This window comes from Monodelphis domestica, chromosome 6 (genome assembly GCF_027887165.1).
Source record: "Monodelphis domestica isolate mMonDom1 chromosome 6, mMonDom1.pri, whole genome shotgun sequence".
Taxonomy (NCBI): Eukaryota; Metazoa; Chordata; class Mammalia; order Didelphimorphia; family Didelphidae; genus Monodelphis; species Monodelphis domestica.
The window spans coordinates 157,583,885-157,608,627 of NC_077232.1; the positions used below are offsets into that span (position 1 = coordinate 157,583,885).

The following is a 24,743-nucleotide window of genomic DNA, read 5'->3' on the forward strand; positions in this document are numbered from 1 at the left end:
GAAAGTGTACTCTGTAGATGGGAAGTCTTTCTCATCACTTATCTTTCTATGCTATTTAACAATTTTTTTAAAAAAAACTTGAACTACAATGTTCTTATGCTGATTAGTTAAAAAAAAAAAAGAACCGATTGGCTGAGGCTCATGAGCCATAGTTTTCAGCAAATTCTGACCCTCTCTGACCCAAGCAAGCCATCCAACCTCTTTCTAGCAAATTACATTACACATTCAGTAAGAGCAGGTGTGAGGAAAGGCCCTGGTGTGACACTGAAATATGAGAGATCATGTGAAAACTCTTAGAAAAGTACATACAAAAGTTAAGTCAATTTATAATTGTTTTTGTTAAAGAGAAAGAGTTTTTTAAGAACCCTATGTATAAGTGAAAATCTGTTACCCTAAAAAATAACTACATTACTCAGGAGCCCACTGACTTCCTGTCATTACGTACTTCCTGTAGATAGGGGATATTAGGTGGGGACATGGAAGGTCCCACTCTTTTACTTCCTGTTCCGAGCTTGGTGGTGGTTAGGCGGGTGTTTGAATTGGTTGATCAGCCATAGGCACATGGTTCTTTATTTTGAATCTTCTCTATTCCTTGATTTCTAATGATCATTAATAAATCTCTTAAAAAATATATATATATATGTTTTTTATTATTGAGATTTTAATTTTTACTGTTGGGGACCAAAAGGGACAAGAAACTCTCAATTTTTTTTTTAAGATAGCCTAGATAATTTTTTTTAAACCATGTTTCTCCTGCCAAGGCTTTTTGCACACCCCACCCAGCCTCACAAACTCCAACTCTCTTTGTAGCTGCTGCATTTTTCTTTTCCTAGTTTTTGCCAGTTGCTTGCTCTCCCTACTGGCTGGGCTATTTTTAGCCAGGGGACTCTTGGCGAAGAAGAGATAAACTGCTTCTCTTGCCCAACTGCTTGAGTCCTTGTTCCTCCTTCATTCCCTGTTCCTTGCTATGTTGCTGATACTGCTTCCTCCAGCCCCTGACCCCAAATCACTCATCAGGCCCAGCCCCAGCCCCTTGCCTCCAGAAATCCACCTCCTGATCTCTGATTCCACTCCTAAATTGACCTCCACCCCAACCCTGACTGATCTTGCTGCTCCTGCTGGGCCGATTGCTGCCACCAAGAAGCCAATAGTCCTTGGAGTTGCTCCTCAGGGCAGATGGTGAAAAACAAACAAACCAGGGTGTCTTTTTCCTTAGGCAAAGATTAGCCTCATAACTCCCTCTGGGGAAACTAGTGTCTTACCTTAGGGGGAGATGGGAAGAAGGAAGAGACTCTTCCAAACAGAAAGCTGATTATGAAAGAGCAGTTCGTTACCAATTTCAAACAGCTTCCAGCTTTAGGATGTTTTTTTCTTTCTACCACTGATCCTTTCAATTATCTTGCCAGAGATTCAGGGGAGAAATTCATCCCCCTACAACCCTTTGCCATTTGTGCCTACCCAGTCTCTAAGATTCATCCAGTTTGAGATTCCTCAATCCCATGTTCTACCTCGCTATGGGAAATACCACTGTTCTGACAAAAGGAATCTGAATGGATAGAGAGAGAAAGGAACTTTAAAGGGACTGAAGGTGATGATTTTAATCCTTTTCATACTCCATTGTTTTTATGAAAGTCTTTATATTTTATTGTATTTTGCTGTTTGTTTTGTTTAAGATTTAATTTTGTTGTTTTAAATTCATATATTAATGTATTCAATACTATTCTGTTACACTGAATCAGTTTAATCTACTGTGTTTTAACTTTTAGATATATTCTGTTACCTTTCCCCCATGACTACTGAACAAAATGTTATAAAAGTCCACAAACACTTTTTTTTGGTTTTATTTTGCACTTGTTAATTATCACATAGATGATGGATGGACTCAACCTGGCTAACAACTTTTGAAAAACTTAATGAGCTAAAATTTAAATGGTAATTCTAAATGGTCTTCAGAAATAATTTTAATTAACTAGTGGTTTCTGAATGGATGATTTTAAAAAATATTTATCTTATAAAGAATGTTGTATTAAAGGTAGAGAAACAAAGAAATGTTTCTGACAAGGTGTTTCTATGAAGCAGGAAGCCAAAAAGGGTTCCTGCAAAACTCTTCAGTTTAATTTACTTCCACCAGAACAATCTAGATTTCTTGGTGATGTTCTAGACCCAAATAAGTTTTACTTTGTGTAAAAATATATTTGCCAAGGTTTAAAGATTTGCTATGTCTGTAAGAATTGTGACAAATATCCATAAGTTCATAGGTTGTTTTTTTTTTTGTCATACAGCAATTTATATGAAATATGATAGTGGGTTTGTTTGCTATTGTAATTAACTGGGCTATTGTGAATTTTGGGGACTTTGGTACTTCTTTGAATGTGCATTATCTACTGTATTACTGTTTTATTCTGAAAATCATTTGTAATCACACAGTGGTTAAGTTAAAAGGAAATGGATCTCATTTTTTTTTTTTGGTGAGACTATTTTTCTTTAACTTTTTAAAATTTTGTAGTAATATAAGTTTAAAATACATTTTCTATAATGTCAATGCATACCCCAAAAGCTTTAGACTATAAAATGATGCCATTGATTGTTTAAATTGATTATTGGACTTTGCTTAATGATTTTGTCTGATTCCAGGAGAAGGGAATACAAAAAGAGCCATTGCACAGTGCCAAAGAAGCACAAAGCTAAACTGTATAGTGCCAACACAGCACAAGGTCAAAAAGGACCAAACCAATCCACATAGGATTGATGAATTTCTAAGCCAATACGAAAGGACTTGAACCTAATGTGAGACTCGAGTTTGGGATGTTTAACATATGTTAAGACATAGGACACCTTGTACCACACTCTTTGTGAAATATTCCCAGACAAGTACTGAAGTTTGGATATCATCCTGGCTCCCCTTATCCCTGAGAGTGAAGGTAAAATCAGACCAAGGAATGACACTTTCCTATCACACAAAAAATCTAGTCTTTTTTTTTCTTTTGTCTTATAGCATGGCGACTTCCATGGCTACAAATGGGTAAGTGAAATATTACTACATTTGTCCTACAGACTTGTGGGATACAAATTACTTTAATTGGGCCCTGATTCAAGGACCTGCTTCAAGGACCAGATTTGAACCTAGGACCTCTCATCTCTAAGCCTGACTCTCAATCCACTGAGCTACTCAGCTGTCCCCTACACATAAGACTTTGATAGTCTATATTTCAACCAGAAATTATTTTCTCTTTTATTTGTATTTTTTTGATGTTTTTGATTTCTCTTGCCAATTGATTCATATACCTCATAACTCAGCCATGCATTCCTAAGTGATACGTGGGTTTTTCAACACCCTTGTCAGGGGGAGAATGTATTATTATTAATATTCTAAATTGCAAAGTTTAAATTCTTTTTGAGAGTAATTTTAGGACAAGAAACATGCTACCTCTCCAAATATAGAAAGTAAACTGTTTGGAGAAGGCACAATGAAGATGCCTGCACAGACCATACACTGCAACAGAAGATCCATATTGAATCTTGGGATGAGGTGATTTGAACTGTGTTGGGTTGAATGCATTTGTTTTTTTATGTATACTCTTATGCCAAAGGGGACTGCCCCCAACTGGCTTTTTGTCAATGTGCCTAACAATCATTGGTTTTGTTCTTTTTTCCTTTTATCCCCAAATTATTGTAATTTCAAAGTTGGTTATGTTTATAAGATCCTTTGGAGAGACTAGTCTTCCATGGATCTCAGGGGGGAATGTATAATTGAAAATCTGTTACCCTAAAAAATAACTACATTTTCCAGGAGCCCACTGACTTCCTATCATTACATACTTCCTATAGATAGGGGATATTAGGCAGGGACATGGAAGGTCCCACTTTTTTACTTCCTGTCCCAAGCTTGGAGGTGGTAAGGTTTGAACTGGCTGATCAGCCATAAGTACGTAGTTCTTTATTTTGTATCTTCTTAATTCCATCATTTCTAATGATCATTAGTAAATCTCTTAAAATATATTTTTTATTATTGAGATTTAATTTTAACTTTTACACCTATTAGGAAGAAATGTTTGATACAAATCTAAGGTGCTATCATAGCATTTATGCCAGGCATACAGGAAATGTAAAGTAACAAAAAGAAAGCTTCTGGAATGTAAGGAGTAGATTATTTTTGAAAATGAGACACGACAGACAGTAATCCCACAGATGAGAAATCCTGGAAAGGTCATGATCTATGCCAGTAAAGATAGCAGTTACATGAATGAGATCACAAATCCATTAACAACAGATTAAAGTGTAAGTATCACTTTAATTAATCAGCATGCAATAATTAAGTATCTGTTATGTGACAAAGACTATGAGACTTATATGAATACAAAGAATGAAATCATGCTTATAACCAAGAAACTTGCAATCTAAAGGGTAGGGGGAACAAAAAGATCATAAAATAAATCCACACAGAATTAAAATAAAGGGAACAAATGGACACAAATAAAAAGGAATTAATGCAAGGTACTTAGGAAAGGAGAACACTGGATGGAAAATATAGAAAGCGGTACTTGAATTGTATAGGGGAGGAATAAAAGGGAAGGGGAAAAAGGTATAAGTGAGAGAGTAGGGAACTCTAAACATGAAGGATAGCCAATGTAAAGGCACTGAAGTATGACATGGATTGTTTTATGTTAGGAGCCAAGAAAAGGTCAATTTGGCTAGTGCCCTATGTGGGAGGGAGACTTCTAAAATGAGGATGGAAAAATAGGTTGGAACTAGGTTGTGAAGGACTTTAAAAGCAAAATAAATAAATTTATATTTTATTTTAGAAATGACAGGGAGCCAGTGGAGTCTAATGACAAGGAGAATGATTTGTCAGATTTATGCTTAAGGAAAATCACTTTGAGTAGCTATATGTGAGAAAAATTGGAGAGTAGAGATATAAGGCAGAGGACTAATTAGGGGATTATTGTAGAACTCTGAGAAAGAGATGATAGGCCTGGAAATCAGATGGTGATTATCTGAGTAGAGAGCTATGGGATATTTCAGGAAAGATGAGATTTAGAATACTTTTTGTGAGCAATGAGAGTAGAAGGAATTCTGTTGTTGTTCTATTGTTTCAGCCATGTCTGACTATTCATGGTTCCATTTGGGGTTATCTTGGCAAAGATACTGGAGTGGTTTGCCATTTCTTCTCTAGCTCGTTTTACAGATGAGGAAACTGAGGCAAATAGTGACTTGCCCAGGGTCACACAGGTAGAGCCTGAGGCCAGATTTGAACTCAGGAAGATGTTCCTTCCTGACTCTAAGTCTAGCACACTATTCACTGAGTCACCTAGCTTCCCTAGGAGGAATTAGGGAGTAATAAAAGGGTTGACTTGCTATGGTGGGACCCCATTTGAATTTGGATAACATGAATTTATAGTGTTCCCAATTAGAATGATTGTGTGACTTCCTACAACTTTATTCAACATCATATGGGATGAGAATAATTGAAGGATAAGATAGGATAGATATTCAAGAGTTGTTGAAAATGAAATGTTAAATTGGTTATCTGAATGGCCAATCCTGGGAAAGAACTAACAACAACACTCAGGGACTTACCTTTATAATTTTGTGTACATGAAGGGCAGGAGAAATGTTTCAAGTCTGAAAACTTATGAAACTCACATTTTGAATAATTCCAAAAGCCTTTCTAATCATAATATTCCAAGACAGTATTGTGATGATGCCAGCATTACTGGATTAGAGTACAGTAGCTAATATTCCAATTACCTGGCCATGACAATGGGAAGATATTTAAGGGCAGAAGCCACTGTTTAGAAAAGCCTGATACTAATTTGAGCCTAGCCACACCTTGATCCTGAGAGCTTAGGATTGTGGGGCTAAGGTACAAGTGGGTCCTGAGGATCTAGACAGTTTTTCCATGATCAGGTCTTACTTTTATCATTCAGTGGGTCAGCAACAGTTTGTTTTCAGGTTCAGAGAACTAAAAATAGTCCAGGATCCTTTGGGGGAAAAAGCAGTTCAGCCTAGAAGGTGATAAATACTATGGAACAGCTATAGGGGTCTTGTTCCTATTTTTCAAAACTGCCGATCTTCTTTTGCAATGGCAGAATAAGAGCTAAATTTGATGAATACTCATTATACGCCACTCTGTTTTCCTAAAGTTTAATCATTAAGAAAATATTTGAGAATCTAAACTAATGGAAGCAAGTTCTATTATGATTTCAACTGAATTTTTTAGAAAATATTGATAACCAGATTCTTTCCAAATATCAAATAGACCAAGGCAATAGTGAAGATTGGTCTCCTTTTTCTCACCTTCTGTGGAATCTGGGCAAGAGCTGCAGCAATCACATTACTCTTTTCATCAGTTAAGTTTTTCACCATTGACCCAAGAGAAAACACCACAATACCATGGTCCCCAGAGCTCTGGACAAATTTTTCCATTTCCTGTAAAGAAGAGATAAAAAAAAGATATCAGCTGGAAAATAGTAGTAGAAATTTTTTTTAAAAGATCAGTTTAACCCAAATAAGCTAACAAACATTTATGAATAACATATCGGTATTAAGCACATTATCTCTGATTTCCACTAAAGTTGTTCTCTGATGCCTTATAGGCATGCTCTGGGGTCTCAAATTATCTTACCTTGCCGGAAAGTCTTCCTAAAAGGGTCCTAGTGGGGTGTGCTCAGAGGTTCATTATCAGACAGTTGGTTACCTTTGAGTATTGGTGATTGTTGTTGGCCACAGTAACTAAACCAAAGGCTACCTACTGTAATCAAGTTAACAGGAAAAGCTGCTGGCAAAAGGGAGCTTCTACATTTATGAAAATTGAAGAATTGACAACATGTGAAGCACTGGGCTATTTGTGGGAATATAAAAAGCATAGATTCAGAGAAGCTCAAAGTTGGAAGGGACTTCAGAGCTTATCCAATTCAATATGGACCTGAACAGGAATCCTATAAGATAAATCAAAGTGTCTTCCAGTTTCCTTCCTCTAAAATAACATGTAGGTGCTGCAGTAGACCTGGAGTCAGGAAGTCCTCAGTTCAAATCTAGATTCAGACACTTCTTAACTGTGTGACCCTGGGCAAGTCACTTTACCTCTGTTTGCTTCACTTTCCTCATTTGTAAAATGGGAATAATAATAACATCTACCTCCCAGGATTGTTAGTGAGGACAAATTTAGATAATATTTGTAAAGCGTTATATAAATGCTAGTTATTATAAAAGGTAACTGTCCCTGCTCTCAAGGAGCTTGTATTCTCACCAAGGAGATAAGAGATGCAAGTGACTCTAATATAAACTGGAGGGGAGCCCCTGAACTGAACTTTCAAACTAATACATTTGTATACTCAATTCATAAATGCATGCACATATACATACACACACTGACTAATGACTAAAACTATAAACTTTAAAGAACAATTACAATGTAATTAAAAACAAGATGTGACTATAAATCAGGGAGTTTAGCTTAGAATCTAGAAACTTGTGTTTTAAAATATATTTTGATAACAGTATATACAGAAAAATAGAGACAGGACTAGTTGCTCCCATGTTGGTCAAGCCGAAGTACAATGGCTGGCTACTCATAGGTCAATCACACTACTGATGGGTACAAGACATTTGGCATTTTCTGTTTCTGACATGGCCCAATTCATTCTTCCTTAGACAGCCCAATGGCTTCCCCCTGGTGCCAGATTTATTATGGGCACCAAGAATCCCTAAGTTCAAGTGATCCAATAGACTCATCTTTACCTATAGCAGAGGTTACTGGCCTGGTCCGCAACACTCAACTAATTGGATTGCAGTAAAATTGGTTTCTTTGTGGCTCCAGGTATTTTATGTATCTAATAACATTATTATGAAACGGCATCCATAGGCTTCATCAGACTGCCAAAGGGACTCAAAACACCAAAAATTATTAACTCTTGCTATGCAGCTTTTTTGTGCAAAGAACTATAAACTAAAAGCATATCTGTCAACTGGGGAATGACTGAACAAATCACAGTATATGAATAGAGTGCAATATTATTGTTCTTTAGGTAATGCTGATGAGAGTAGTTTCAGAGAAATCTGGGGAGACTTATAAGAATTGATGCAGAATAAAATGAATGAAGAAAGCAATTTTTGCCATAACCACAACCTTGTAAAGACACACAATTTTGGAAGACTTAAATATTCTGATTAATGCAATGACTAAGCAGGATTCCATAAAACAAGTGGTTAAACATGTTACCCACCCTCTAACATAGAGACAGTGCTCTCCAAACACAGACTGAGAAATAAATTTTTTGAACATGGACTATATGGAAATTTGTTTTTCTTACCTGTGCATCTTTGTTAAAGGTTATTTGTTTTACTTTTCTTTTTATAATGGGGAGTGAAAACAAGAAATAAAATAGATTTTTGTTTATTGAAAAATATCAATTTTTAAAATTACTTCTACAGAGTAGGGAGATTGATATTCATTCATAACCTCTAAAATTAATCTTCTTGCTTTATAGTTGCACTGTTCACATACAAAATAGGCAGGGCTTAAAAGTGTGGAAAGGAAACTAGAACAAGTTCTGGACTTTCTGCCACTGTATTGGAACAAGCAAGTTATTAATGAGAATATTAGAGAGAGAAGAAATTGTCAAAACTGAAAGTTGCTGGGGGAAGGGGCAACTGGGAGTGTCAGTGGGTCTTGTGACAAGCACTTCTTTCCTGGCGGAGGGAGTGTGAGGAGCCTCTATTTTCTTCAGCCTGAAGAGACAGGCCCAACCAGTTCTTGTTGCTTGCTATCTACTTCTATGATATGAAATTAAGAAAACTAGCACAGATATAGTGTAGACAGGAATAAGGGAAACTGTAAACCTTAAAATTTCTTAGACTTATAAATGTTGGAAATTTCACCATTGGGAAATTTCATACTTGAAAAATTTCCTACTGATAGTCTATTGGAATGTGAACCCCCCCTTGGCATGGGAGGGTCCTTCTCCTCCCTACTTAAGATTACTTTAGGACAGAAACCTTTTGCTGAACAATGGAAAGGGCTTTGACCTATGCCTAAGCATAGAACAGGAAGTTCTTTGAGTCATGATTGATTTTAGAATTGATACAATAGAGATACTTGGAATGACAGAACCAGGTCTTGGAACTTCCAATCTCCACCCTACTCAGGGTAACAGGATTTAGGAAGGGCTGCAGCAAAGGATCAAGATTTAATTATTTGAGAATATGACCTTCAACAGACATGTGCAAAGCCACAGACCTCTGGGCGGTCTTGGGTTAAGCTAGAGCCACCATTGGCACAGGGAAGACATGGACAGTGATTGGTAGATGTGAGAACTGAGGAGAGGGAACTTGGATGGTTCCTTGAGATAGCGGGGTCGGAGGAGAGAAGGAGGAGGTTTTGCTCTGAGTGAGGTGGCTCTGAAGAAGAAGGAAGAGGTTTTGCTCTGAGCGAGGTGGCTCTGAAGGGGTTGGAGAGGTTTTGCTCTGAGAGGTTGTGCTCTGAGAAGCTTGCTCTGAAGGAAGCTGGAGGTGGAGGCCCTTGAGACTGTTTCTCCATTTTGGTCACGTGAGTGTTAAGGACTGATCTCTTTTCTTTGCCTCTGCTATCTAAGGGCTTGGGCCTTTTGGCCCAGCCTAAACAAAGGGGGTATTTAAGCCCTATTCCCTTCTCTCTCTCTCTCTCTCTCTCTCTCTCTCTCTCTCTCTCTCTCTCTCTCTCTCTCTCTCTCTCTCTCTCTCTCTCTCCCTCTCTCTCTCTTTCTCTCTCTAATACCTTTCATCCTCCTGTTTGTAATTAAACTCCATAAAAGGCTGACTGCTGACTTGAGTTTTCATTAAGGAATTACATAGCTGAATTCCTTGGTGACCTTAAATTAATATATATCAGTCTTTTAAAGTGATTTCCTTGTCACAAAACCCTACCCAAGCTTGTGAGGCTAGCCTCAGCTCCAAGGCTGAGAAAGACTCCAGCTTTACTTAGGGACATCCCTCTTCCCTTTTCCCTGATACCTCTCCAATCCAAACTGGTTACTAAAATTTATCTTATTTGGATATCCCAGTCAGATAAGTGGACTGTCTTTTCTGGGGCATAGAGGGAGCTGAACCTCAGTTCAGTCATCCAATTACAAACATTCTTTATTGTACTCCTGCTGGGTGACCAAATTCTGGGGAAAGGCTTGTCCTTTAGGAGGGTCTGTGTTTACCTGCTCTGGGGAAACTTTGGCAGCAATCCAGCAAGAAGACATTCCCACAGGCTATCATAAATGGCTCATTTCTTGGACACCCCATTTTGTTCAAAATAAAGCCTCTCGGCCGGGGCATCTCTCTCCTTTGCCTCACCGGCAGCCATATTCCCTCTCTCCCTTCAATTCCTCCAGTCCCTGCTACAAACCTTACATATCCCCTGTTTTTTCAATCTCCCCATCTTTCCTCTAGAAATATTACAAAAGTGATCAGTGATTAGGATAATAGCCTTCTGATTACTCTCTCTGGTTTCCACTACATTAAGCTAATTTACCTTGCATATACTATAATGCACAGTTCTACTTTAAGCAAGACCTAAAGGTGAGGTTTATAGGGCAGTGAGTAAGTAGCAGAGTCAAATGAGCTAGGGTATAGTCAAGATCATGGTGGAGAAGAACCTCCATTTATGTGAAGAAGTCAAAAGTAGGCAAAGTTCAAAACCAATTATGGTTTTGTTTCAGCATGGCATAGCAAAAAAAAAATGTAGTGGGAATAGCCATTTAAAGAGTTAAAACTTTAGGTTCTGGCTTTGACATTTCCTAATTGTGTTATCCTGGGTAAATCTTTTACCTTTTTATCTCTTACTCTGTGGAGTATAATATTTGTTCTGTGCTTTTACAAAGTTCATAGATTATTCTTTTTGGCAGAGAAAGTAGGAGCAAAATTATAACTTCAATTGTCATTTCTCTTTGGTCAATCATTATTATCCTACCCACTTTAATCAATAGTCCTATCTATCCTTCTTTATATCCTATTTGTTTCTCCAATATATCTAACTCCATATTTTTGTTATCTTTGATAATTCTGGTAACTTCAACTCATTCTGAGTTTTAGCACTTCTAATATTATTCCTTCATAGATATCTTGTACTTTAAAATTTATCCCATTATCCTATTACTTGCTTTTCTTCTATCTCTTAAAGAAAAATCTAAGTTTATTGGTGCACACATGCTGCTTTGAATGACTGCCTTTTCCTAGATTTTTCACTGTCTCATACTTTTTCATATTCAATTATTTGCCAAGTTTTATCAATCATCTTTTCATAACATGGTTTTCTTCTCTCCCCTTCTCTCCAGTCACAGATCCACTAATCAAGTTCAGGTCCTTCTCACCTTCTACCTTAACTGGTTCAATTGATGTTCCCTTTTCTTGTCTCTCTCCTCTCTAATAATTAATCCATTTTCCAAAAAAGGAAGTGATATCCCTAAAGCAGAGGTCTGATTAGGCCATTCACATGTTCAAAAAGTGGTTTCCTATTTCCTCTAAAATAAAATGGAAAATTTTATTTTGACATTTAAAATCTTTCACAATCTGGCTTCAGTTGGCCTTTCCAGACTTACCCCACATTTCTCTCCTTTATGTACATATTTTTTTTAGCTCTTCCCTTTTTAAAAACTTTACCTTTCTGTCTTAATATCAATCATAAGACAGAAAAGTAGCAAGGGCTAGGCAATAGAGATTAAGTGACTTGCTCAGGGTCAAACTGGGAATGTATTTTACACCAAATTTGGACCCAGGTCCTCCTCATTCCAGGGCTAGTGCTTTATGGACTGTGCTACCTCACTGCCCCCTCCATGTACTTTATAATCTAGCAAATATGTCCTAGTAGATATTCTGAATTTGAGGCACTATCTCCCATCTCAGTCCCTTTGCAGAGATTGTACTCTGTGCCTATGATGTAATCCCTCCTTACCTCCACTCCTTAGAATGCCTAGTTTCTTTCAAAACTCATTGTAATAACTTTGTATATATGTTTTTATTAAGTGTATACATGTTGCTCTTCTGATAGAATGTAAACTCCTTGAGGACAAGGACTGTTTCATTTTTGTCTTTGTATTCCCAACACCTATCCAGCTTAGTGTTTGGCACTTTGCCAGCATTTAATAAATGGCTGTTTATTAATTAATCTTCAATGGATATTTTCCTTTTGTGTCTTTGGAATTTCTTTTTCAAGAGTTTCCTTTCTCTCTTGGACTGACTTCCTTTATAGAATTTTAGTCCATGGAATCTTACCTACACTACCTAGTTCCCTACACTCTTTAAAACATGTTCTCCTTAAATTTAGAATATATGCCAATCTGTTCTTGGCTTTCCTTTTCTTTATCACAAATTCCAAGATAAAGCATGTTTCCATCCTAGAAACAAGTTCCTTAGTAAGAATGAGATAAAAAATAGGCTATCCCTTTGTTGGTTTCTCTAATTTCTAATTTTTTTTCAATGACATTTAGAAATAATTTTTGACAATTGTTTTCTGACATTTTGTAATTCAGATTCTCTCTCCTCCTTTCTCCTTCCTTTCCTCCTCCCAGATGGTAGTCTGACATAGGTGATACTAGTACTTTAATGCAATACATATTTCCATATTGCTCATGTCATGATAGAAGACACATCTCATACATGAAATAAAAACACTCATGAAGGAAATAAAATGGAAGATAGCATGATCTGACCTGCAATCAGACTCTGACAGTTCCTTCATTGGCTATGGATAGCATTTTTCATTATGGGTCTCTAGTAGATATCCTGAAAACTTGCTTTGCTGAGAATAGTTTAGGCCTTCACAGTTGATCATCATACAGTATGCTCTGTTCTCTTGGTTCTGCTTATTTCACATTGAATCAGTTCATATCAGTCCTTCCAGGTTTTTTTGATTTCATTCTGTTCATCATTGCTTATAGCCCAGTAGTATTCCATTACAACCATATACCACAACTTGTTCAGTCATTCCCCAAGTGAAGGACACCTCCTCAGTTTCCAATTCTTTGCCACCACCAAAAGAGCTGTTAAAAATGTTTTTGTGGAACTAGATCCTTTTCCCCAATTTCTGATCTCTTTGGGATACAGACCTAGCAATAGTATTACTGACTCAAAGGGTATGCATATTACTCTCCAGTATAGTTGTATCAGTTTTACAGTTCAACCAAGGGTGCATTAATATCTCAATTTTCTCACATCCCCTTCAATATTTATCATTTTCCTTTTTGGTCATATTAACCAATCTAATACATATGAGGTAGGATCTCTGACTTGGAAAAATTCTCAGAGTTGTTTTAATTTGAATTTCTTTAATCAATCATTACTTGGAGCATCTTTTCATGTTACCATAAATTTAATTTAGTCATCAGAGAACTTCTTGTTCACATCCTTTGACAAATTTTCAATTGGGGAGTGTTTTGTATTCTTGTAAACTTGACTCAGTTCTTAATATATTTGAGAAATGAGGCCTTTGTCAAAAATTTTTTTTCCCCAGTTTTGGTTTCCCTTCTAATTTTGGTTGCGTCAGTTTTGTTTGTATAAACTTTTAAATTTAAAATAATAAAATTCACTGAGCCTTGTTTACTCATAAATTCTTTCTTTATAAGTTTAACAGGTAAATATTTCCATATTCCCCCATTTCTCCTTTTATTTATCTATGCTATTCATTTTGGACAAATCTTTTCTTTCTGAGAATTTACAACTATAAGATTCATCCCATGAAATCTCAGTGATAGTTATATGATCAAAACTGCCTTCTTGAATTAGGTCCTCCTTCTCTTTTCCTTAGGTATGGTATAGTTTGTTATTTGTTTTTCTCTTTATCTTTATGTAGAGCCTTCAATCTCAGTAGGTTGTCCTTGACTCCAACATAGACACTGTCATAACCTCTTTTGGAGACTCTGTTAGGTCACTGATGGGATGTCCAAAATCCTTTAGACCCTCTGAAGCTCTCAAAGTATTTCTCTAGACAAAAAGGGTCAGGAAGAAATCTATATCTAGGCATTCTTTTCCTCTAAAAGAGATTACTTCTCAGATTTAGCTGCCCATCCTCCCTACTACCACTCAAGTCTTGGCTTCTGAATTGTTTTTCAACTTTATAGAAGACCCACATGGCATAACCAAATTTCTGAGACAATTAAACAGGTGGCTCAGTGGGTAAATTAATGGACTTGAAGTCAGGAAAATCTCATTCAGCCTCAGGCACTTACTATACATGTGTTGACCTTGGGCAAGTAACTTAACCCCTCTCTGCCTTAGTTTCCTCATCTATAACACTGAGATAATAATAATGGCACCTACTTTTCAGAGATATTTCAAGGATTAAATGAGATAATATTTGTAAAACATTTAGTATAGGAATTGGTACATAGTATATGTGCTACAAAAATGCTAGGTATTATTAATATTAATGTATTACCTAAGGAGGTGTCTAGTTAGCATTCATACATAATGAATACCTGATAAAATGTATCAGTATACCATCTTATAATTTAGTTTAAATAAATATAATTTAAATGTATCAGAGTATAACATCTTATCATAGTTTAATTGGGGCTACATAATTTGATTGATTTGTTAAATCAAAGTCTGACTGGTACACTTAATTTATTACTTTTTAAAAAATGTCACAATTCTGCTATAATCTTCTACTTCCCACCTTCACTAAAATCCTTTCAAAACTCTCATTTTGAAAAAAAGGCAATCAAATAGCCATGTCTGTTCTCATCAGCCACATCTCTAGAATCCAAAACATTCTGTTCTCTACACAGGAGAAGGGCAGAATTAAACTTTTATTTTCAAAATTTCTGTAATTGTGATGAAAACATAGTAAAAAAAAAATCAGAAATCTATGTCTAGGGTACAGAATAGAGTAGTGACAAAACAGGAATCACAACAAGGGTCTCCAGAGTCCCAGCTCAGTGTAATTGCCCTTGAGGGATCTGGTGGTACAGAGACAGAGTGCTGGGCCTGGAGTCAGGAAGTCCAAGTTGACCTCAGAAATTTGCTAGCTATGTGACACTGAACAACTCACTTCACTTCTGTCCACTTTCGTTTTCTCAAAACTCTGTAAAATGGGAATAATAATGGCACCTACCTCTCAGAGTTGTGAGGATAAATGGGATGTTATTTATAAAGCATGTAGCACAATGGCAGATATATAGCAGGCACCTAATAGATTATCAGTATTTGTGCACAGAAAATAGGACATTTTTGTAGAAGACTTAAACTTGGAAAATCATTTGACAGTTTTACCTCAGGAAGAGGCTTGGCAGGTTTACAGTGGAGTCCTCCAACAAACTCAAAATTTGGCAAGTAAGGACGAGGAAATTCAAAATCCCAGTACGTTCGAATCAGCCACATTTCAGCTTTCCCCATGGTTTCACATAATGTAGTTGGTCTTCCTATGGGGGAAAAAAAAAGAATTTAGCTCTTCAAGGGAGAGTTTAAACCTGTTCTTAAATTCTTAATTTCTTATGTGCCATGAACACCTTTGGCAGGCTGGTAAAATATTTCATGGACCCCTTCTCAGAAGAGTGTTTTTAAATGCACAGAATAACAAAGGAAACCAATCATATTGAAAAAATTCTTTAAATTAAATTAAAAATAATAAGATCATATGATAAATAAATAAGATCATAGGTTAAGAATCCCTACTGGAGAAGTAATGGAGGATTTTGTATTTCTAGGAAGGCCTCTATACTTGTAGGGACTCACAGTGCTCAGAAGTCTATCTTATTCTCCTTAATGTTAGTGCCTCCCTCTGAAATGATCTCCAATTTACTTTGCATAGACTTTGTTTGAACATAGTGCTTTAGGTGACATTTCTTTCCCATTAAACTGTGAGATCCTTGAGAGCAGGGACTGTTTTTGCCTATCTTTGTACCCCTGGCCCTTAGCACAGGGACTGGCATGTAATAGAACTTTAATAAATGCTTGTTGACTTGACTTGGGGAAAAAATAAAGTACTTATCCAAATGATTTTTGTCAGTGACTTGTATAATCATGTTTGCTCATTAAGATCATGGGAATCAAGAATATAGCATAAAAGGTAAGTACAATTAACAAAATCCTAACCATTATTTATAGTCACTGTAGAATTAAATCTACATTTTTAACCTCAAACTACTGGCATCATAAGTCAAACCACAAGTAATTGTCAAATGTCATTCAAAACCTTCAATTAATTGGTCCTGTCTTAGCTTTCCTAATTAATGTCAACATGCTTTTTTTTTTATCTTCTATTTCATCCTGTATTACCCTTCTAGTATATTTGCCCTTCCCCTCATTGTTTATATCTTGTATTTTCATTTATGCTATTTTCATCCCCTAATAATGATAGGACATGCACAGGAGCTAAAAGGGACCCTAGAAGCCATTTTATCTAACCCTTTCATTTTACAGATGAAGAAACTCAAGGTCCAAGGAGTGTCAACTTTCCTGAAGTCATAGAAGTAGAAGAGTGGCAAGCTGTAGGGCCATTGAATCTGCTTACCTCCATGGGGGAGGGGCCCCAGGAGGTCTGGAATCTTGAGAAGCAAGAAGATTCTGACTGAGATTCAGTTAGGTCTCTCTATCTTGAGAAGCGTAGGAGAGAGGGCTGAGCAGGACTTTCTCCTGAGGAGATATTCACCTTTTCCTCTCATGATGACAGGACATCCTTCCCACCCCCACCCCACTCCCCAATTCCCATCTGAAGTGACAGCTGAAGAAGACATTGAGTCTCTGTCAATCTTATCTCACAACTCCTTGTGCCCTGGGTCTGAACTGTGACCAGTGGGTCAAGACCAGGGCCAGCCAAGCCTGAATCTCTCTCACAGGTTGCCTGGCCTGGATTCCCCAATTTTAGGAGTGGGGAAAAGGGGTAGTTAGAGTAGGGACACCTTCCCTGCTTTCCTCACCAATTTCCTTCATGCCAGCCATTTCTTTGTGTTACCCTAGTTGACTTAGTTTATTTATTTTATTATGTGTAATTATAATAGTTCTAACCCATCTTTTAATTTTTTTTTTAAACCCTTACCTTCCGTCTTGGAGTCAATACTGTGTATTGGCTCCAAGGCAGAAGAGTGGTAAAGGGCTAGGCAATGGGGGTCAAGTGACTTGCCCAGGGTCACACAGCTGGGAAGTGGCTGAGGCCGGATTTGAACCTAGGACCTCCCATCTCTAGGCCTGGCTCTCAATCCACTGAGCTACCCAGCTGCCCCCTTTTAATTTTTTTAAATTAATTTGTTTATTTATTTAGTTAATTTAGAACATTATTCCTTGATTACAAGAATCATATTCCTTCCCTCCCTTCCATCTCCCCACCCTTCCCATAGATGTGCAATTCCACTGGGTTGACTTAGTTTATAATAAAGTTGTTGTCTTTTCCTGTGACTCAAATGTGAGTGGGTCAGCTTGAGGGGGAGAGTAATTTCCCTGAGAAGAAAACTTTAGGCATTAGTAGTGGAGGAAGTCAAGAGCCAGTTTAGGGAAGCAGCCATAGCTGAGGAGGGAAGGCTGAAGGGAGAAACTACTCACTCCCTCTCCTCTCTCTGGGCCAGCTTCAATTACCAGCTGCCTTTCCTGGACCCTGCTTTAAGGGGGAAGATAGCCATTCCTTCTCTATCCTTTTTACCACCAACTAATTCCTCCATTACAGTAGTAAGCATCAGGGGTTGATCCAAGGCACTAGACCTCTAAGATTACTAAGTATTTTATTGATGTTGTTATGTATTTGCCATAACCTTGTGGAGTAGTTAGCACAAACATTTTTATGCTCATTTTATTGATGAGTTGAAGTAATTTTTGTATGACTTACATCCCATAAAGATCAAGGATAGGCTAAGACCTAGGCACTTAGTCCAATGTCCCATTTTCTATCAATCAATATCCTTAAATTCTCATTTCTTCTTTTTTCTTCTCTCATTCCTTTATTTATTTCAGGACCAGAGTCCAATCATTTAACCTTAAATTAAAAATCAATAAATTGGCTAGGAAAATGAATAAAAAACAACAGCAACAAAAATCTGACCATAAAAACTACTATGGTGACATGGAAGATCAAGACACAAACTCAGAAGAAGACACTGATTTCAAAATAGATATAAGTAAAGCTGCAAATAAAAAATGTGAATTGGATATAAGCATAACAAGATCTCCTAGAAGAGCTCAGTCATGATTTTAGACAATGCAAAAACAAAAATATACCTAATTAAAAGGGATAAGTAGGGGAAATATATTTTGCTAAAAGGAACCATAAAGAATAAAATGAGGTCAATATCAAATATATATATATATATATATATATATATATATATGTACCAAATGGTTTAGCATCTAATTCTCAAGTAAAAAATTAAATGAATTATAGCAGGAAATAGACAATAAAACTATATTAGTGGGGGATCCCATTTTTCCCCCACTAGAAATAATAAACCTAACTACAAAAGGAATAAAAAATAAGTTAAGGAAATGAATAGAATTTTAGAAAAGTTAGATATGACAGACCTCTGGAAAAAATGAATGGGAATACAAAGGATATACCATGTTAACAACTACACATGACATCTTCACAAAAATTGATCATCTAGCTTATGGCATAAAACCTCACAAACAAATGCAGGAAGGCAGAATTATTAAATTCATCTCTTTCAAACAATAATGACATAAAATTCATTAAAGGACTATGGAAGCATAGATTAAAATTAATTGGAAGCTAAATAATATAAAGAATGGGTGGGCAAAAGAACGAATCATAGAAACAATAATTTAATTATAGAGAATGACAACAAGAAGACAAAATACCAAAATTTTTGGGATGCATCTAAAAACAGTCCTTAGGGGAAAATTTATTTCTCTAAATACTGACATTAATAAAATAGAGACAGAGTATTTCAATAATTTGGATATATAGTTTAAAAGACTAGAAAATAAGTAATTTAAAATCTCCATTTAAATATCAAAATCAAAATCTTGAAAATCAAAGGAGAGATAAATAAAACTGAAAGTTAAGAAAATCATTAAACTGATAAAACTAGGTTCTAATTTTATAGAAAAATAATAAAACAGACTGGTTAATTTGATTTTTAAGAAAGAAAGAAGAAAATCAAATTGGCAATGTCAAAAATGAAAAGGGTGAATTTACCACTAATGAGAATGAAAGTAAAGTAACTATTAGGTCCCAAGTTGCCCAATTATATACAGATACATCTGGCAATTTAGGTGAAATGAATGGATATTTACAAAAATATAAATTGCCCAAATTAACAGAAGAGGAAATAGAATATCTAAATAAACCCATTTTAGAAAAATAAGTTGAGCAAGACATTAATTAACTGAAAAAAATTATCTGGATCAAATGGATTCATAAGTGAATCCCAGCATACATGTAAAGAAAAATTAATTTTAATACTATGTAAACTATTTGGAAAAATAGTCAAAGAAGGAGTCCTATCAAAATCCTTTTATGGCAAAAAATGGTGTTGATGCCTAAACTAGGAAGAGCAAAAACAGAAAAATACATAGACCAATTTCCCTAATAAATATCAATGCAAAAAATTTTAATAAAATACTAATAAAGGAATTAAGGAATGCATTACAAGACCATACACTATGACCAGGTGGAATTTATAACAGGAATGCAGTGTAAATATTAATTAGTTAATTAGCTTCATTAAAGATTAAGTCCTAGGTAGAATTAAGGATTACAATCCTTAATTCTACCTAGGACTTAATCTTTGTAGGCTAGGACTTTGTAGGCTAGAAAAAGTTTTTGAATTTCACCTCAGCTCCTTTAACCAGAAAGAGAATATTCAGAGAGTCAGAGAGAATTCCCAGCTGCCCCTAGGAGAGGCAATTGGATATACTGGTCACTCTCTAGATTTTCCTTGTTGAGGAAAGGTGTCCAGGGATTTGGCTCTTTGAATCTTGGAAGATTTTGGAGACAAGTTAGCCTGGAAAACCATTTTGATAGTGGATAAGAATCGGAGAGTGATTTTCAATTGACAGTGAGAGATGCTTAGGCTGTTCCCTGAATCACCACATGGGGCAGAAGAGATCAAGACAGCTAGCAGTGTCTGTGACCCTGTTATAGTGAATCCTCTGAGACTGGAGAAAAAAAGAGAGAGCTACATTGAATCTTTGAAGCTACAAAATAAGGAAAGGAGTTTAAGAATAAAATTAGTCACCATGGAAAATTATTCCAAATAAATTAATTAAATAAAAATTTTCAAATTAAAAAATTAAATTAGAATAGCTTAGTAAGATAGATTTATTTAATAGATAGAAAGGGAGTTAAGTTAGCTCTGATTTTTCAGGGAAGAAAACATCTTGTGAGAGACAGATTTCGGATCTGGATTTTAGATAGATATATTAGATTTAGGGTAAATAGATCAATAATCAATATAATTCATACCTTTCTATTTTCCTTTTCCTGTCCCTGCTTCTTCAATAAGTTATAATAAATAGGTTTTTTTTTAATAGTCTGTCTCCTGCTAGTGTTATCACCTGCCATCAGCTGAGGCTCTCTGTCAGTGGTAACTATTGACATCTACCAATTCAAGATCAATATTCCCCATAACAGCAGGGATGGTTGAATATTAGGAAAACAATCAGTATAATTGATAACAGTAACAAAATCATCAGAAATCATATCATATTATTTTGATAGCTGCAAAAAAGCTTTTGACAAAATACAACTCATTCCTATTAAATACTAGAAAACAGAATTAAATGGAGATTTCCTTAAAATGATAATTAGTATCTATCTAAAACCATCAACAAACATCAGTAATAGGGTTAAATCAGAAGCCTTCCCAATAAGATCAGGGGTGAATCAAAGATATTCATTATCACCATTATTATTCAGTACTGTACTAGAGACACTAACATAGCAATAAGACAAGAAAAAAGAAACCAAAGGAATTAGACTAGTCAATGAAGATATAAAACTATCACTGTTTGCAAATGTTATTATAGTATACTAATAGAATCAACTAAAAAAAGTCATTGAAAACTAAAAACTTCAGCAAAGTTGCAGGATACTAACTAAACTCACATAATTCATCAGCATTTCTACGTATTACCAACAAAGTACAGTAGGAAGAGACAGGAGAATTTCCATTTATGATACCTGCAGACAATATAAAATACTTGGACGTATATCTGCCAAGACAACTATGTAGCTGTATTTCCCAGATAAACTATAAATAAACTACAAGCTTACCTTACACATCAGTATAAAACTGATTCCAATCCTTCACATCAAAACTCTGAAACCAAAAGTCAAAATAAAGGGTGAAAACCATGTTTTTCACTCTCTCCATGAATGTTATCTTGTCAGTCAATTCTGTCAATGCCACAGGCACATAGGAAGAAGGGGATGGGAGTCCTGCACAGTATTTTTCATAGGTGTTGCCAGCAGTGAACCGAAGAGTATAGATAATAGGTATTTCAAGGAGCTCAGCTCAAAGCTCACCACCAGGAGAAAGAGCATCTGAAAAAACAACTTCATATCTAGCTTCCTTCAATGTCTTTATAAACTTCTTGTTCAAAACAACACTCTCACAAATCCGTTTGGTAAAACTTGAAAATTCAAAAAACAGAGCTTGCATCTTTTTAGCATACTCCCAAGGTGAAAGTTTTGGCATCCTATAGATATATTCACTGATCCATTTGTCAAAATAAGCAACAACATCCTCATTAGTGAATGGCACCGGAAAAACCTCAAAGTTGAAAGCAAATGATTTGGCAGGATCAATAAGAACAGAGGCTGAGGACGTCAGTACAGTGACTTCATGGCCTCTCTGTGCAAGCTCAGCTAGAATGGTCTTCATATTTATCCAGTGACTATATTCAGTTGGCCACACTAGGATCTTCCCACAGAACGCACAGCTCAAGCACCAGAGCTCCAGCACCAAAAAAATTGAAACCCACTTCTTAGACCTCATGATTGAGTTTTTCAATAACTGCTAGATTCCTTTTTTATGTGTGTTAGGTTATGTCATGTACAGAATCAATAAAGAAGTTAAAATTTAATTGAGATTTGTTGAAACTTTATCTAGAAAGATAATTTAGTCTAGTTGGTGATGGCAAATTTGAAATTGATTTGGCAAGAGCTTAATAGATAGCATGGGCTTTGGTATCAAAAGAGTTTACTCTTTACCTACTAAAGTTTACAGCATAAAAAATGTTGATCATTTACTTTCTTTGCTGGCACTCCCCTCAGCAGGCTTTTTCAGGGACTGAGGAATGGTTTTAATTACTCAGGTTTTAAAACATAAATCCATTTCCTTTTTCTGATTTTGTATTTTTTACAGGAGCAGATTTCATAGTGAAAGGGCATGAATGAGTCTTGATTCTTTTGTCCTTGAAAGTCCAGAAGAAGTAACTAACATTGGCTCCTTGATAAGCCAGAGAAAAATTGCTGATAAAATTTTAAGACACCTTTCTGTAGCTATTAGGCTAGAGTAGGTTGGGAGCCAGTGAAGACTGACTCCTTCCTTCCTTCCTTCCTTCCTTCCTTCCTTCCTTCCTTCCTTCCTTCCTTCCTTCCTTCCTTCCTTCCTTCCTTCCTTCCTTCCTTCCTTCATCCCTTCCTCTCCTCCTCCCTCCATCCCTCCCTCCCTCTCTCCCTCCCTCCCTTCCTCTCTCTCTCCCTCCCTCCATCCTTCCTTCTTTCTTTCTGTATTAGAATATATACAGGTATGAGTTCCAAGGTAGAAGGGTAGTAAGGGTGAAGCAATGGGAACTAAGTGACTTGCCCATTAAAAATCATATCCTGCTCTAGCAATACTTGATATTTATGCCAGGAATCTTTGCAATTTGGTTTTGCATTATTGGACTTTCAGATACTTTCCTAGGATTTCAAAAGGCATGTTGCATCATTTAAAAATGCAGTGATCTCAATAGAAGATTAGTCTTCATATTTACCCAGTGACTATACTCAGTTGGCCACACTGGGAAAGAGAAACCCACTGCTTAGACCTCATGATCGAGCTTTTCATTCACTATTAGCTTCCTTCTTTCATGTGCCCTAAATTATATCATGTACAGAATCAATAAAGAAGTTAAAATGTAATTGAGATTTGTTAATTCTTTTTCCAGAAGGGTAAATCCTGGCCTGAGGTGCTGATGGCAAAAGTGAAGTTGATTAGGCAAGAGCTTCATAGATGGCCTGGGCTTTGGTGTCAAAGGAGTTCATTGAACTAAGTTCACCAAAGTTTTCAGTCCAAAGTTGAATGTTCACTTTCTTTCTTGGCATTTTAGTCTCAGAGGTCTTTTTGAGGGACTGAGAAATAGTTTTAAATTACTCAGGTTTTAAAAGATAACTCCATTTACTTTTTAATTTTTTTTTCAGGAGCAGATTTCATAACAAAAGGACATGAATGAGTCTTGATTCTTTTGTCCTTGAATGTCATGATGGAGTCACTGACTAACACTGGCTTGGTTGGCCAGAGAAAAATTGCCGATGTATTTTTAAGACATCTTTCTGTCACTCTTACTAGGTCAAAGCATCAAAGGCCAATTTATTCCTTTCCTTTTCTTTCCTTTCCCTTAGAATGGAAAAAAGTATAAATTCCAAGACAGAAGAGTGGTAAGGGCTAGGCAATGAGGGTTAAATGACTTACCTAGGGTCACATAGCTAGGAAATGTCTGAGCTCAGATTTGAACCCAGGTCCTCCCATTCCCAGACCTGACTCTCTAACAGCCTGAGCAACCTTGCTGCCCTGTGAAGGCCAATTTCTGATACCACTGAGAGAGTTCTTGTTGGAATTGAATCTATTGCTCTAATTCTTGTGACCTTAAAGACCTACGTTTGATATTCCTTCCACAATTATTAGGCAAGGTTGAGTTCATGGAATCATGAAATAGGCTCACTGATTGAAAATATTGGGAATTGCCTCTTCCAAACATCCCAAGTAATCTCATTAATAATAATAAGGTCCTGTTCTAGCAGTATTTGATATTCTGCCAGGAATCTTTGCAATTTGGTTTTGCATTACTGGACTTTCAGATACTTTCCTAGGATATCAAAGGCATGTGGCTTTATTTAAAAATGCAGTGATCTCTATAGATGTTCCTCACAATATTGGAAATATCCTCATTGGCTCACAATTCTTGTTCCATTGAGTCTACCCAATGCATTCCCTGGAGCTAATATAATACATCTGGCACCCTTTTGGGGTTATATCTCTAGAGAGTTGGAGTCATTTTTTGAAGGTACAACAAAAGGGCAGGGATTCTGAAAAATACATTCTACTAATGCAAGCATACAAAGAATGGCCTTCAGTACTTAAGGCTGAACCATTACACTCTGCCTGTGAATGGCGAATGGAAGTAGAGCAACGCTAGAATCTGAAGCTCTATAATCAGTGCTTAACGCGGCAGGATAAAAAGTTGTAACTTTGATAATAGTGTTCTAGGTTGTCAACAAACATATCTTGTAGAAAGATTAGAAATTCTGAGTCTACATACTTGTTCAACCAAAAAGGAGTTTTCGCTTTCCTGTTGGAAGCTGGATTCTTGCTCCAACACCTTGATTTCATCCTTCAGGTGGAAGAGTTGAGCAACTAGTGAGTGTCTCCCAGGTAAGGAATCTCTCCTAGCTTCATGTCCTCAGATAACTGTCATTCTTTCTCAACTGATTTGGAGATATTTTCGCACAGAACTCTAAACAATAACCAGACAACCTGACCCTATAACAGTAGAATCAATTCTTCCTTCTTTTCTCTAGATTTTGAGTACTGACAAGGATCCCATTTTCTTAGTTGATTGTGGAGGCA

At 36.3% G+C, this 24,743-nt stretch overlaps 1 protein-coding gene across 12 annotated transcripts in view; it reads right to left on the reverse strand.

Moving 5' to 3' along the window:
* The window catches only part of LOC100010818 (UDP-glucuronosyltransferase 2A2), a 251,836-nt gene that overhangs the window by 9,944 nt on the left and 217,149 nt on the right, over positions 1-24,743 (reverse strand). For 11 of the 12 annotated variants that reach the window (XM_007496356.3, XM_007496357.3, XM_007496363.3 and 8 more), the window contains 2 exons: positions 15,235-15,383; positions 6,298-6,429 (listed from right to left, as the gene is read on the reverse strand). In XM_007496356.3, coding sequence (XP_007496418.2) covers positions 6,298-6,429; positions 15,235-15,383 — 281 coding nt within the window. Of the gene's footprint in view, positions 1-6,297; positions 6,430-15,234; positions 15,384-21,184; positions 21,756-24,743 lie in introns of those variants that run through there. The other variant, XM_016423221.2, reaches the window with a different exon arrangement.